At 38.0% G+C, this 15,339-nt stretch overlaps 2 protein-coding genes across 2 annotated transcripts in view; one reads left to right on the top strand and one right to left on the bottom strand.

Moving 5' to 3' along the window:
- Positions 1–15,339, bottom strand: part of Prp31 (pre-mRNA processing factor 31) — a 38,118-nt gene that overhangs the window by 7,381 nt on the left and 15,398 nt on the right. The gene's annotated exons all lie outside the window — the stretch shown is intronic.
- Positions 24–3,948, top strand: LOC149961922 (L-asparaginase). The gene is made up of 2 exons (XM_090177284.1): positions 24–1,020; positions 2,085–3,948. The coding sequence occupies exons 1-2, from the start codon at positions 289–291 to the stop codon at positions 3,540–3,542; spliced, it is 2,190 nt and encodes a 729-aa protein (XP_090033410.1). The 5' UTR covers positions 24–288; the 3' UTR covers positions 3,543–3,948.

Consider the following 15,339-nt stretch of genomic DNA (forward strand, 5'->3'; position numbering starts at 1 on the left):
GGAACATGTGCTCTTTCTACAACAAAATTCCGTTAAATTCCTCCGGGATCGCGGCTTTAAAAGCGAGATAAACATTATTATTCAATACAGTCTCTTAGTAAACTTACAGCAGATCGAATATAAGATTTTTCGCGCCTAGAGTTTTCAGTTTTTCCCGGATAATTTTAAAACGAGATATAAACCGTCCTTGGCAAAAGCGCGAAAAAAAGCCCAGTATCGATTAAAGGCTAGGATAGATAAATCGTACCTACTCCGCGGAGGGGGAAAGTGCAGGAAATCGTTAACACGATGGTAGAAACGGCGAATAAACTTCAGCGGCAGTACGGTCGCGTTTGCAAGAACGAAGTGCGGAACACGGACGAGTCTCTCTACTCCGGCTCGCCTCCGCTCAGCACGCTGTTCACGGCGCTCGCTCTCAATATCAAACCGGACCAGTACTACAGTACGTCGCCAAAGATAAACAATAACTATTTCCCTCACGACTTGAACTTTCTCGCCAACATGACGGACAACGAATTGAACAAATTCGACACTCTGCGAAGGGAAGACACTTTAGATCCGTCGTACGCGCCAAAGGTGCTCCGGAAAAACAGTCTGATTACGCGGGTCGAGTCCGAAACATCCTCGGAAGTCAAAGTTTTGGTGCTCTACACGGGAGGGACCATCGGTATGACGCAATCCCGGAACGGCTACACGCCGCATTCGAACGTTCTGGCCAATACTATTTCGCGTTTCCCACAACTCCACGACTCGGAGTACGCTGAGAGGAACTTTAAAGGAGCGGAAACGCCGCCCTTGGTGTTGCCGGAAACCGGGGATCCGTTTCGCGTCATCTACACCATCTTCGAGTACGAGCCGCTGCTGGATTCGGCTAACATGACCATGGACGATTGGATAAGGATAGCGTTGGACGTCAAACAACACTACGAAGATTTCGACGGGTTCGTCATCTTGCACGGTACCGATACCATGGCGTACACGGCGTCCGCATTGTCCTTCATGTTGGAGAATTTGGGCAAGGTACGAACTCGAAGAATTTTCTCAATAGGACTTTCTATAAGTTCAGCAAGCGTAGCTTATTTTGTTTTTATGTAGCTTATTCGTTCAGTTTATGCTTTAAAACAGGGTGCCTTGTCGAATATACTCTTATGTCCAGGGCTTTTCGTAGTAAAACGACATCGATACGTCACCCTTGACGCAGCAGCAACATCAATACTAAAAAGCCAATGTTACTTTATAGAAAGGCCTATTAAGGGTGAAATTTGCCAAATCGGTGAGCGTAGGGATGCACCGATATATCGGCCTTTTTTCAATATCGGTATCGGCCAATATCGGACCGGTATTAGAAAAATATTTAAAAATTAGAAAATTTTTGATTAACTAACTAATGATAATATTTTATTTGACTGGCCGCGCCACGTACTCCAGACTTCATAGGCTAGAACTTACCTTCTTTTAGGGGGTTACGAGTGAAAACAAATTGATTAAAGCTCATGTAAGCATTTTAAATTTAATGTTATTTTACATGATCTATCGTGTTTTCATAGAAATATGAGTTATGAAAGATCGGTTTGTGTGAAAGAAACATACTGGAAAAGAAGGCAACAAGGGTATAAAAAAAACACGTTCCAAAATTCACAGAAAAGCACGTGGCCGAGTTCCGGATGCAAGAAGCAGGAAATTAACCATCCCCCTGACGTCAAAGTCACCTTTCGAAAATGGTTTTTGATTGGTTGAAAAAGAGCGAAATCGCCCAACTGAGCGAAAAAAATAGAAATGAAAATCGCCACACAAAACCGAAAACCGACGGAATTTCCGCCCGGCGTCGACGGAAATTTTCGCCCATTTTCCGTCGACGCCGGGCTTTTTCGCCCAAAAACCGCCAAGTGAAAACCAGGCTTTAACGGGGATTTTTTGCGTCAACGTTCACCGTCTTAGCGTTTTTTTTTGTCCTAGTGAAAATAATCCTTTATTTTGCGTCGGATCTTACCGTCGTGGCGTTTTGCCGTAGTGATAACTAGTCTTAAACAGTAGTATACCAGATCAAAAGAGAAAGAAATTTAAAGTTTTTACTATATTTTCAGACTGTAGTCATAACCGGATCTCAGATACCGCTATTCGAGCCACGCAGCGATGGACGCGATAACTTATTAAACTCTTTAATAATCGCCGGAAACTACAGCATACCCGAAGTCAGCGTTTTGTTCAACAACTATCTCTACCGGGGTAATCGTACCAGTAAAGTTAGCGCCAACAGTCTCAGCGCCTTTGATTCCCCGAACCTGAGCCCCTTGGTTCGCATCGGAATCAAGATACAAGTGGATTGGGCCAACGTTTTCCGTTCCCCCAACATCGAGAAGTTCTCGGTTCACACCAAACTGAATCGAAACGTAGGCCTGCTTCGGTTGTTTCCCAGTATCACCGTCGAGGTGGTCCGGGCGTTCTTGACGCCGCCGGTGCAAGGGGTCATACTTCAAACCTACGGCGCCGGAAACGGGCCTTCACTGCGGAAGGATCTCCTGGACGAGCTGAAACGCGCGACGCAAAGGGGCGTCATCATAATCAACATCAGTCAATGCCCCACGGGAAAAGTCGAAGCGTCTTACGAAACCGGGGCGGCGTTGGCCGACTGCGGCGTCATAGCGGGTTCCGACATGACGCCCGAAGCGGCTCTGACGAAACTGGCGTACGTCCTAAGCAAAGACGAATGGTCGATGCAAACTAAACGCCTGATGGTCGAGACGAATCTTCGAGGGGAACTAACGGTGGCTAAGGAAGTCAAACTAGAAGACTTGGATCTAATTACGGCGGTCATGAAGACCATGCGTCTAAGTTCCAGCGAGGAAATCAACGCCTTGAGGGACGCCTTGTACCCGGTCATCCTCTGCACTTTGGCGTCCAAAGGGGACTTGGATAAGCTGGAAATAATGAGGCAGTTTGGCGCCTACTTATCGGCCTACGATTACGACTTCAGGACGCCGTTGCACGTCTCGGCGTCGGAAGGGAACATCCTGGTGACCAAGTACTTGCTGGAGCACGGCGCCAGCGTTCACATGAGAGACAGGGAATTTAAAACGCCGATGATGAACGCCATAGAAAACGACCGGCACGAGGTAATTGTCCTCCTGAAGAAAGCGGGCTCGCATCTAGTCCTGCCGCCCCAACAAATCGCCGAGCTGCTCAATTCGGCGGTCAGGAATGGCGACATCAAGAGGTTACAGTCGTTCCTGTTGAGCGGGGTCACCTTGAACGAGGCGGATGGCGCCAGTAAGACGCCGTTGCACGCGGCTGTCGAGATGGAGCAAGAGACCGTCGTGCGGTTCTTGCTGACGAACGGCGCCGACGCGCATTTGAAAGACATTTACGGACACACGCCGTTAGATGTCGCCAATATCCTAAATAGGCCGAAGTTGGCGGGCGTCCTAGAGCACCACGTCAAAAGGTTAAATTTCGAAGCGGTCAGGGCGGCTACGGAGAAACCCGACAAGAACGGCGACATTGACGAAAACACGAATCCCGTTGAAGATTCTAACGAAGACTGACTACTCTTATTTTAGTTAACACGCTATTTAATAATTAAGTTTCGTCGATTATAGTTAACGAATAGTTTAACCTATCCTTAAATTTGATGTTAACTGTAGAAGTAAATGATAAATATTTGACGGTTACAAAGATTGTATATAGTATTATATTGTGTAACTAAACAATTATCTATTAACAGGAGAATTTAACGAACTTTTAAAGATCACTAAGTTGAACAGTAATAACGTTCCTATTTGTATCAAAATCTCGGTGTAAATGCCTGCCATTTTCGTTTGTGGGGGGAGAAACTAAGTTAAGAAAAAACTAAACATTTTCCATGGCCAAATTTTGTTCTTTTAAACGTTGTAAAGGGTCTGTTTTTGGCTTGTTTTAAAATAATAAAAAACGAATTTATTTTAAATTAAATTATTTTGTTCTTTTTCATTTCCTTTAAGATAGCTTCGAAGGGTTAGTTGATCGAGTATTATTATATTTTTAATTTATTTCAAATATTATGAGGCTAATTAAATATATTTTTGTAAATAAATAATATTAACTAATACAGGTATTTAAAAATAGGCTTATTCCCAGGATTGGAAAAAAAACACTTTATTTAAACCACACTTTTTTTTGGTTTGAACAAGGTTTTATTTTAAATTAGTTTACATTGTCACTTTTGTACGTTTTGTTAACTATATTTAACCAAAACTTTAATTTGATTTAAAAGAGTTTCAAAAATCTTAGATTAAACGAAATTATATTTTTATTTAGGAAAATATTTTAATTTTCTGTTAAAAAAACGTATTTTTTTATCGGAAATAAAAAATATGGTTGTTGTTTTAGTTTAAAGGAAGTATATTTTAAATCTAAAACTCATCTGCTATAAGCGTCAATCACCTTTATCTTCTGCTAAACCTCAATTATTAAATATTCTGTTCAATAAATGCAAATTTTTTGACCTCGATGAAGCGAGGTTTAAAAATAGACCAATTCTGATCACAGCAAACACGAGAGCGTCGAGGGGAAAACAACGGTTAGGAGGCTGGTAAAAGTAGGTCAATAATTCAGCTTGAAAGGGTGGGTACCTTTCATTCAACGCTATGTCAAAGCGTCCGGAGCCCCGTATTTGATATTAATTGCGACTCAAAAAAAAGTATACTTTAATCGTGACTAACTTCGCAGTTTGCTTTTAAGATAGGGGGTGGGTACATTCTACGTTGTAAAAGGCTTTGGGCGTACAGCGAAGTTAGCCCCCCAGGATAAAACAAACGTCCGTGTCAAGTATAAAATTCACGTAGAACGACTAGTGAAAATTAGACAACACAATTTGGGGTGGAAAATTGCTATTAAAACGGTGACTTTTAGGATTAATAAAAGGTTAGGCGTACGGAAATGGTTATTACGATGATGGTTTTGCCGTGTTTTACTCTTTATATAGGTTACGTAATACTCAATTTAATTTAAAAGGTTTTTCGTTTGTATGACAAGTTATGTTTTGGAATTTGGTTTAATGGTTACCATAACAAAAAAATTATTAATTATTTATGGAGCAATTAAGAAATATTTTCATTACTTATTTTAAATCGAGTTTTTAACAAATTCTGCCTCATACATATGGAAGATATTAAATATTCAATGGTAACTGTAGCATAGAAATATTAATTATTTATGGAGCTATTTAGAAGATATTAAATATTTAATGGTAACTGTAGCATAGAAATATTAATTATTTATGGAGCTATTTAGAAGATATTAAATATTCAATGGTAACTGTAGCATAAAAATATTAATTATTTATGGAGCTATTTAGAAGATATTCAATATTTAATGGTAACTGTAGCATAAAAATATTAATTATTTATGGAGCTATTTAGAAGATATTAAATATTCAATGATAACTGTAGCATAGAAATATTAATTATTTATGGAGCTATTTAGAAGATATTGAATATTTAATGGTAACTGTAGCATAGAAATATTAATTATTTATGGAGCTATTTAGAAGATATTCAATATTTAATGGTAACTGTAGCATAAAAATATTAATTATTTATGGAGCTATTTAGAAGATATTAAATATTCAATGATAACTGTAGCATAGAAATATTAATTATTTATGGAGCTATTTAGAAGATATTAAATATTCAATGGTAACTGTAGCATAGAAATATTAATTATTTATGGAGCTATTTAGAAGATATTAAATATTCAATGATAACTGTAGCATAGAAATATTAATTATTTATGGAGCTATTTAGAAGATATTAAATATTCAATGGTAACTGTAGCATAGAAATATTAATTATTTATGGAGCTATTTAGAAGATATTAAATATTCAATGGTAACTGTAGCATAGAAATATTAATTATTTATGGAGCTATTTAGAAGATATTAAATATTCAATGATAACTGTAGCATAGAAATATTAATTATTTATGGAGCTATTTAGAAGATATTAAATATTCAATGGTAACTGTAGCATAGAAATATTAATTATTTATGGAGCTCTTTAGAAGATATTAAATATTCAATGGTAACTGTAGCATAAAAATATTAATTATTTATGGAGCTATTTAGAAGATATTAAATATTCAATGATAACTGTAGCATAGAAATATTAATTATTTATGGAGCTATTTAGAAGATATTAAATATTCAATGGTAACTGTAGCATAGAAATATTAATTATTTATGGAGCTCTTTAGAAGATATTAAATATTCAATGGTAACTGTAGCATAAAAATATTAATTATTTATGGAGCTATTTAGAAGATATTAAATATTCAATGGTAACTGTAGCATAGAAATATTAATTATTTATGGAGCTCTTTAGAAGATATTCAATATTTAATGGTAACTGTAGCAAAAAATTATTAATTATTTATGGATCGATTTAGAAATATTTTCGTTAGTTATTTAACTTATTTTAAATCGAGTTTTTAACCAATTCTGCCTCATACATATAGAAGATATTCAATATTTAATGGTAACTATAGCAACAAATTATTAATTATTTATGGATCGATTTAGAAATATTTTCGTTAGTTATTTAACTTATTTTAAATCGAGTTTTTAACTAATTCTGCCTCATACATATAGAAGATATTCAATATTTAATGGTAACTATAGCAACAAATTATTAATTATTTACGGAGCTATTTAGAAGATATTAAATATTTAATGGAAACTGTAGCAAAAATTATTAATTATTTATGGAGCTATTTAGAAGATATTAAATATTTAATGGTAACTGTAGCATAGAAATATTAATTATTTATGGAGCTATTTAGAAGATATTAAATATTCAATGGTAACTGTAGCATAAAAATATTAATTATTTATGGAGCTATTTAGAAGATATTAAATATTCAATGGTAACTGTAGCATAGAAATATTAATTATTTATGGAGCTCTTTAGAAGATATTCAATATTTAATGGTAACTGTAGCAAAAAATTATTAATTATTTATGGATCGATTTAGAAATATTTTCTTTAGTTATTTAACTTATTTTAAATCGAGTTTTTAACCAATTCTGCCTCATACATATAGAAGATATTCAATATTTAATTGTAACTGTAGCAACAAATTATTAATTATTTAAGGAGCTATTTAGAAGATATTAAATATTTAATGGAAACTGTTGCAACAAATGATTAATTATTTTTTGAGCTTTTTAGAAGATATTAAATATTTAATTTAAAATGAACCACCTATGGACTGCATTGCTCGAAGACCTATTGGTACGAGCTATTAGTAAGTTTTTAAATTTCTTCAAATTTGTTTAGGGTTTAGCTTTTTTATCCCTTTTCATTATGGACTAATCCTTTTAAATATTTAATGGTAACTGTAGAATATAAATATTAATTATTTACGGAGCTATTTAGAAGATATGAAATATTTAAATAATTACCAAACATAATTAGGTTGAAAAAAATTAAACATTTATTTATTTTAGTTTCAGCAAAAGCATATAAAATCCATCTAGGACGAGATGCTAATTCTGTAATCAATTGCGTAATCACTTTAGAAAAGTCAGAACTACATACTTGTACTGGGGCGTATGCAAAACGTATAATCTCAAAAGATATAATACACCTTTTTCACTACTCTATCATAGCGTATATCAATCATACTTTATACCTTTTGCCTATTCTTTTATATTTGATGAAAAAATGTTATTAATATGTTATATTTTATGATTATTTTTTTATCCGTACTGAAATTTAACATTTTTATACCTTATACCTTTATACTTAAGAACTTTTATTTTATACCTTTTCACTTTTTTATTTTATATCTTTTGAGATTATACGCTCTGACGCCTCCCCCTTGTACATGATCGCTGATGTGTACACCGCGTCACGGCCTAAAACTAACAGAGTGTCTAATTACTCCGCCTGATAATGTAAAATGTAAAAAATTATACTATTTTTCCTCCGAAGTTCCATGTTTCAAGTATCCTTAATTAACAGCAGGGTTGCCACAAAATTTTCAGATTATAATTCCCTGACTATTCCCTGACCATTTTAATAGATTTTCCCAGACTTATTAAGGCCAAAATTTTTCTTTTATATTTTACTTTTATCAGAAGTTAATAAATTTAGATGGACTTATATTTCAGTAAAAAGGTTATTGCAATGTTGAAAAAATTAGTCAAACATTCAAGGACATAAATGATAATCGTGGAATTTGTCATACATCTAGAGTTAAATTACCTTCAAAAAGTGCCCAGATAAAATTGAATTCCCCGACTTTTCCCTGAATTTTTACCAATTCTTAAAATTCCCTGACATTTCCCTGACTTTTAAGGCCCATTTTTAAATTCCCTGACTTTTCACTGTTTTCCCTGACGTGTGGCAACCCTGTTATATCTCGTTAACTATTAATATTAGAATTATCAAAATAATTTTAAGCACTAGAGGAAGGTTCAGCCTAATAAGAAAAATTTAATTCAATTTTGTAATTATTAAAACAGAAACGTTCAGCTTGAACGAAAAAGAGGCTTTTATTGTATACTTCCCCCTTATTTGTGATTTTTATTCATTTTATTTCATAGAAACATGAAGAATCTCCGTGAAATTTTTATATTTTTCTTTCATTAGAAGATAACGATATTAGTTTAATTTTACTGCCAAGGTTATAAAACCTGTACAACGCCTAGTTTTTAGATCACCTTCAAATATTTTCAAATTATAAAATTCCCTGAATTTTTACAAATTCTTAAAATTACATGACCTTTCCATGCATGGTTGGCTGATTTAAATCAAATTGATTTAAATCGTGATTAAAATCAAGATTTAAATCAAGTGTTTTTTTAATTTACAAATCCCACAATGTATTTCAATGCGGAAATAAAAAATGGGAAAAAATTGGTTATTAAAAAAAATAAAATTGACATAGGAAATCTGAGCAAACTAAAATATTTAGTAATTAAAAAAAATCCAATTTAAATAAAAAAATCGATTGATTTGAATTTTATTAAAAAAATCAAAAAAGTGCCAAGGCGGTTTCCCTGCCTTTTAGGCCTATTTCTAAATTACCTGACATTTTACAAATTGATAAAACTCCTTGACCTTTCACTGACTATTTGGGCCCATTTTTTAATTCCAGGACTTTTAACAAATTGGTGGATTTTAAAATTTATTTTAAATATGCCGCCATAAGCGGATAAATAAATTATTAAGCTTGTTTACTTCATAAGGTGGTATCTTATCGCCTGTTCTCGGACTAAAAGTGTACTCTTTTAACCCTAAAACGTTTTTTTCGCCTGTTCCGGGGATGAGAATTACTTCATCCCATAAAATATTCGCTTGTTCCGGAGTATGATTTTGTCTTCTGCAAGCCAGCATTTATCTGCTAAAAAGCCTAAAAAGGCAACCGGGAAAAAGTTTTTACTCCGACTCCCACTATAGAGTAATGGCACTGTGACGTCCTAGTACGTCACCCATGCTCTTTCCTATAGATAAAAAATTTGCGACCAAAATGGCGGCCATTTCCAAAACTACGGAGTGCTACTACTCTATTCGCCACCACAGAATCGGAGTAAAATGACGTCATAGCCTTACTCTTCTTCCCCTACTCGGAAATCCCGGAACAAGCGAAAAGAAACCACCTAGTATGTAAAGGTAGTGTAGCGCGCTGAAGCATAATTTCGAAATCGGTCAATTCATAAATTTGCCCCTACTTTTTAGGCCTATTTTTAAATGCCCTGAAGAATTAAAAATTGATAAAATTCCCTGACCGTTTATAGGTAGGTCTATTAAAATATATGGAAATAAGGAACAATTAAATAATGATAATAAGATTAGTCTCTTAGTCTGACCATAAGTTCAGCCTCAAAATGATTGGAACTTCCAATCATTTTGAGGCTGAAGTGATGGCGCACACTTTTTAAATTGGAAACGACCTTCTAAACCTAACGGTTCTACGAATTAATATTGAATGACCTTGAAGACATAGTTCACGGTCAACAGAACTTCCATAATTCATAGCCAAAGACCCCTTACCAGGGTGAGTTTGTCGTGCTACAGAATTTAAAATTTCACATTGTAACCCGGCCACCTGAATTAAAGGCTTCAAACGTCGCTTGATCTTGGAGGAATAAAACAAGTATACAGGAGTTGCGGAGAGCTGCGAAATCGGTTTCGTCAGTGACCGTGAACTCGCGCGAGACGGAGGGGTTCAAACGCGACTAGCGCCAACTGCATTCGGAATTTTGCAACTATACTCATTTTATATCATTGCTTTCGCGTCGTCTGATTTGTTTTGAAACATTATTAAATTATTTGCGCCTTTTTCCAAAATGACTCGTATTTGTTTGGAGGAATAAAACAAACCAGACGACGCGAAAACAATGCTATAAAATGTGAAGAGTTGCAAAATCCCGAATGCAGTTGGCGCTAGTCGCGTTTGAACCCCTCCGTCTCGCGCGAGTTCACGGTCACTGACGAAACCGATTTCGCAGCTCTCCGCAACTCCTGTATACTTGTTTTATTCCTCCAAGGCTTGATGACTTAGGCCTAAGGTGGTGCCTTGGGTATTAGCCTAGCTGATTATTATTTTTTATTTTATTTTATTAAGCCATTTAGACCCAAAATGTGACGGTAAATTCAATGGTTCTCGGGATAAATTTTTAATGACATTGAAGACCTGGTTCAAGGTCATTTAATTTTTTCTTATCAAATGACCCCCTGCACCGGCTATGCGATCTGAAAATATTATATTCCTAGCAAAAATAGATTTTGAATTATTAACAGTGGATAATCGTTTAGTGGATACCATGTATATTACCTTCTAACAAGAATTGTTAATTTTTGTTCCGGTAAACAACAGTTTAAAAACCGTTCATTTCTTTTAACTTTTCTACGATTTTCTCTAAATTATTCCCAATTATTTGTTCATTTTCTTACTAAAACACTACGAAACTAAAACCAAAACGTCTTCTTGGCCAAAATATTTGTACATAATCGAAACTAAAACTTTGTTTCTGGCTTTTGTAATATACAAAACCGAAACCAAATATACACATTTTAAAGTGATACTGATTTTCTATAGTTGATTATTGGCTAATAATAGTCTACTAGACACAGAGAGAGGATCTAAACTTGTTTTTCTGTTTAAGTATTTAACAAAGATGTTAAAGAGTCAAAGAAGTGTTAAGCCCAATAGGACTATATATGCCATTTAATTTACTAACTTTATGAATTTTAAAACCAAATCTATATTTAGTTAAATAAATCTTTGATTTTCACTTGAAAAATAGAAACGATTTAACCATTTTATCACCAAAATAAACTAGTATCTAACCATGTTAACAATAACAGAAGTATAGACTAGAATGACTTTGTATAGGAATTTATCTTATAGCTAAATCTAGCAATTTAACTAACAAAGGAGACCCCCCGAGGTGTAACACACCGTTTTGGTTCAAACTCGGGGGTTTGGTAGACCTTCATGTAACTTGAAAAACCCTAAAGGGAAATGTCTCCATAGGCAACCGTTTTGCCATGGCAACCAAAAATGTTTTTGACAAAACAAATAGGAAATTTTCCCATTGAATATAACATGGGAATCTGACCAATTTTAAGGGTACCCCCTCTATACAAATTTTAATCAATTTCGAACTTTTGCATTATTTTTTATTTTTAGCATTTTAATTTTTTTTAAATTGGTCAGATTCCCATGTTATATTCAATGGGAAAATTTACATTTTGTGTTGTGAAAAACATTTTTCGTTGCCATGGCAAAACGGTTGCTTATGGAGACATTTCCCTTTAGGGTTTTTCAAGTTACATGAAGGTCTACCAAACCCCCGATTTTTAACCAAATCGGTGCGTTACACCTCGGGTCGTCTCCTGTAAGTGGTGGGATTTGAAATGGGCCAAACATCAAAATTATAGGACTAAGGATTTTATAGGACTTTTTGGGGATTTTGCTCTTATACTAATTTTTTGAACTCGCATTAAATATTAGTAAATAGAGAACAGTGTGTACAGTTAAACATAATTAACACAAGCGAAAAAATTATTTAAAAGTAACATAAACGTAAGCTGTTTACGGGTGTTTATCCAACCCTTTTATAAAACTACGATTTGTCTCATAACATCTTAAACAACACTACATTTTCCAAACAATTGGTTACGCCATAAGTGTATAATATTGTTCCATAAGTTGGTCACTTTGGGGAATATTTTAGTGAGAGCTAATAACGGAGTGACGTCATCACAAGAAGAAAATCTCCCCCTAGCGAGGCGCTGTCAAAGGCTACGTGTGACGCGGGAGCGAGCGGACGCGAAACGGCGCCGAAACCCGTAATGCAGTCTGTCTGGTAAACTTTTCCCTGTGAAGAATAGGAAGTGTCACACTTATGTAACAAAATACACTTATGGTAATGCTTATAGAACTCCTCTCACTTCCCTTTCCCGCATTACGTAATTTGAGAACGGCCCCGTAACGATAATACGTATTGCTGGAAAAGTGCTAAATGTGGTTGGTCATACACGGCAGAAAATCACGATAATAATAATCCAGGGGAACCGAAATATATCCAGGGGCGCCGAAATATATCCAGGGGCGCCGAAATATATCCAGGGGAACCGAAATATATCCAGGGGCGCCAAAATATATCCAGGGGCGCCAAAATATATCCAGGGGCGCCGACGTATTGCCAGGGGAACCGAAATATATCCTGGGGCGCCGAAATATATCCAGGGGCGCCGAAATATATCCAGGGGCACCGACGTATATCCAGGGGAACCGAAATATATCCAGGGGCGCTGAAATATATCCAGGGGAACCGAAATATATCCAGGGGCGCCAAAATATATCCAGGGGCGCCAAAATATATCCAGGGGCGCCAAAATATATCCAGGGGCGCCAAAATATATCCAGGGGTGCCGACGTATTGCCAGGGGAACCGACATATATCCTGGGGCGACGAAATATATCCAGGGGAACCGAAATATATCCAGGGGCGCCGAAATATATCCAGGGGAACCGAAATATATCCAGGGGCGCCGAAATATATCCAGGGGCGCCGAAATATATCCAGGGGCGCCGAAATATATCCAGGGGCGCCGAAATATATCCAGGGGCACCGAAATATATCCAGGGGCGCCGAAATATATCCAGGGGCGCCTACGTATTGCCAGGGGAACCGAAATATATCCTGGGGCGCCGAAATATATCCAGGGGAACCGAAATATATCCAGGGGCGCCGAAATATTTCCAGCGACGCCGAAATCTATCCAGGGGCGCCGAAATATTGCCAGGTTCGCCGAAATTTATCCAGGGTCACCGAAATTTATCCAGGAGCGCCGAAATTTATCCAGGGGCGCCGAAATGTATCCAGGGGCGCCGAAGTATTGCCAGGGGAACCGAAATATATCCAGGTTCACCGAAATATATCCAGTAGCGCCGAAATTTACCCAGTAGCGCCGAAATTTACCCAGGGGCGCCGAAATATTGCCAGGGGCGCCGAAATATTGCCAGGGGAACCGAAATATATCCAGGGGCGCCGACGTATTGCCAGGGGAACCGAAATATATCCTGGGGCACCGAAATATACCCAGGGGCACCGAAATATACCCAGGGGCACCGAAATATATCCAGGGGCGCCGAAATATATCCAGGGGCGCCGAAATATATCCAGGGGCGCCGAAATATATCCAGGGGCGCCGAAATATTGCCAGGTTCGCCGAAATTTATCCAGGGGCACCGAAATATATCCAGGGGCGCCGAAATCTATCCAGGGGCACCGAAATATTGCCAGGTTCGCCGAAATTTATCCAGGGGCACCGAAATATTGCCAGGTTCGCCGAAATTTATCCAGGGGCACCGAAATATATCCAGGAGCGCCGACGTATTGCCAGGGGCGCCGAAATATATCCAGGGGCGCCAAAATATATCCAGCGACGCCGAAATCTATCCAGGGGCACCGAAATTTATCCAGGGGCACCGAAATATATCCAGGGGCACCGAGGTATTGCCAGGGGAACTGAAATTTATCCAGGGATGCCGAAATATATCCAGCGACGCCGAAATCTATCCAGGGGCGCCGAAATATTGCCAGGTTCGCCGAAATTTATCCAGGGGCACCGATATATATATCCAGGGGCACCGATATATATCCAGGGGCACCGATATATATCCAGGAGCACCGAAATATATCCAGGGGCGCCGAAATATATCCAGGGGCGCCGAAATATTGCCAGGTTCGCCGAAATTTATCCAGGGGCACCGATATATATCCAGGAGCACCGAAATATATCCAGGGGCGCCGAAATATATCCAGGGGCGCCGAAATATTGCCAGGTTCGCCGAAATTTATCCAGGGGCACCGAAATATATCCAGGGGCGCCGAAATCTATCCAGGGGCGCCGAAATCTATCCAGGGGCACCGAAATATTGCCAGGTTCGCCGAAATTTATCCAGGGGCACCGAAATATTGCCAGGTTCGCCGAAATTTATCCAGGGGCACCGAAATATATCCAGGAGCGCCGACGTATTGCCAGGGGCGCCGAAATATATCCAGGGGCGCCGAAATATATCCAGCGACGCCGAAATCTATCCAGGGGCACCGAAATTTATCCAGGGGCACCGAAATATATCCAGGGGCACCGAGGTATTGCCAGGGGCACCGAAATATATCCAGGGGCACCGAGGTATTGCCAGGGGAACTGAAATTTATCCAGGGATGCTGAAATATATCCAGCGACGCCGAAATCTATCCAGGGGCGCCGAAATATTGCCAGGTTCGCCGAAATTTATCCAGGGGCACCGATATATATATCCAGGGGCACCGATATATATCCAGGGGCACCGATATATATCCAGGAGCACCGAAATATATCCAGGGGCGCCGAAATATATCCAGGGGCGCCGAAATATTGCCAGGTTCGCCGAAATTTATCCAGGGGCACCGATATATATCCAGGAGCACCGAAATATATCCAGGGGCGCCGAAATATATCCAGGGGCGCCGAAATATATCCAGGGGCGCCGAAATATATCCAGGGGCGCCGAAATATATCCAGGGGCGCCGAAATATATCCAGCGACGCCGAAGTCTTGCCAGGGGAACCGAAATATATCCAGGGGCGCAAAAACATATCCAGGGGCGCCAAAGCATATCCAAGCGCGCCGAAATATGTCCAGCGACGCCGAAAACTATCCAGGGGCGCCGAAATATATCCAGGGGTGCCGAAATATATGCAGGGGAACCGAAATATATCCAGGAGCGCCGAAATTTATCAAGGGCTGCCGAAGTATTGCCAGGAGCTCCGAAATATATTCAAGCGGGCCGAAATATATCCAG

This window comes from Leiobunum rupestre, chromosome 1 (genome assembly GCF_980474605.1).
Source record: "Leiobunum rupestre chromosome 1, qqLeiRupe1.1.hap1, whole genome shotgun sequence".
In the NCBI taxonomy this organism is placed as follows: Eukaryota; Metazoa; Arthropoda; class Arachnida; order Opiliones; family Sclerosomatidae; genus Leiobunum; species Leiobunum rupestre.

Excerpts from the sequence above, each read along its gene's own strand:
- LOC149961922 (XM_090177284.1), top strand. The coding sequence starts at position 289 with ATGGTAGAAACGGCGAATAAACTTCAGCGGCAGTACGGTCGCGTTTGC. Across the intron at positions 1,021-2,084 it reads TGTTGGAGAATTTGGGCAAG|ACTGTAGTCATAACCGGATC; the intron begins GTACGAACTCGA and ends CTATATTTTCAG.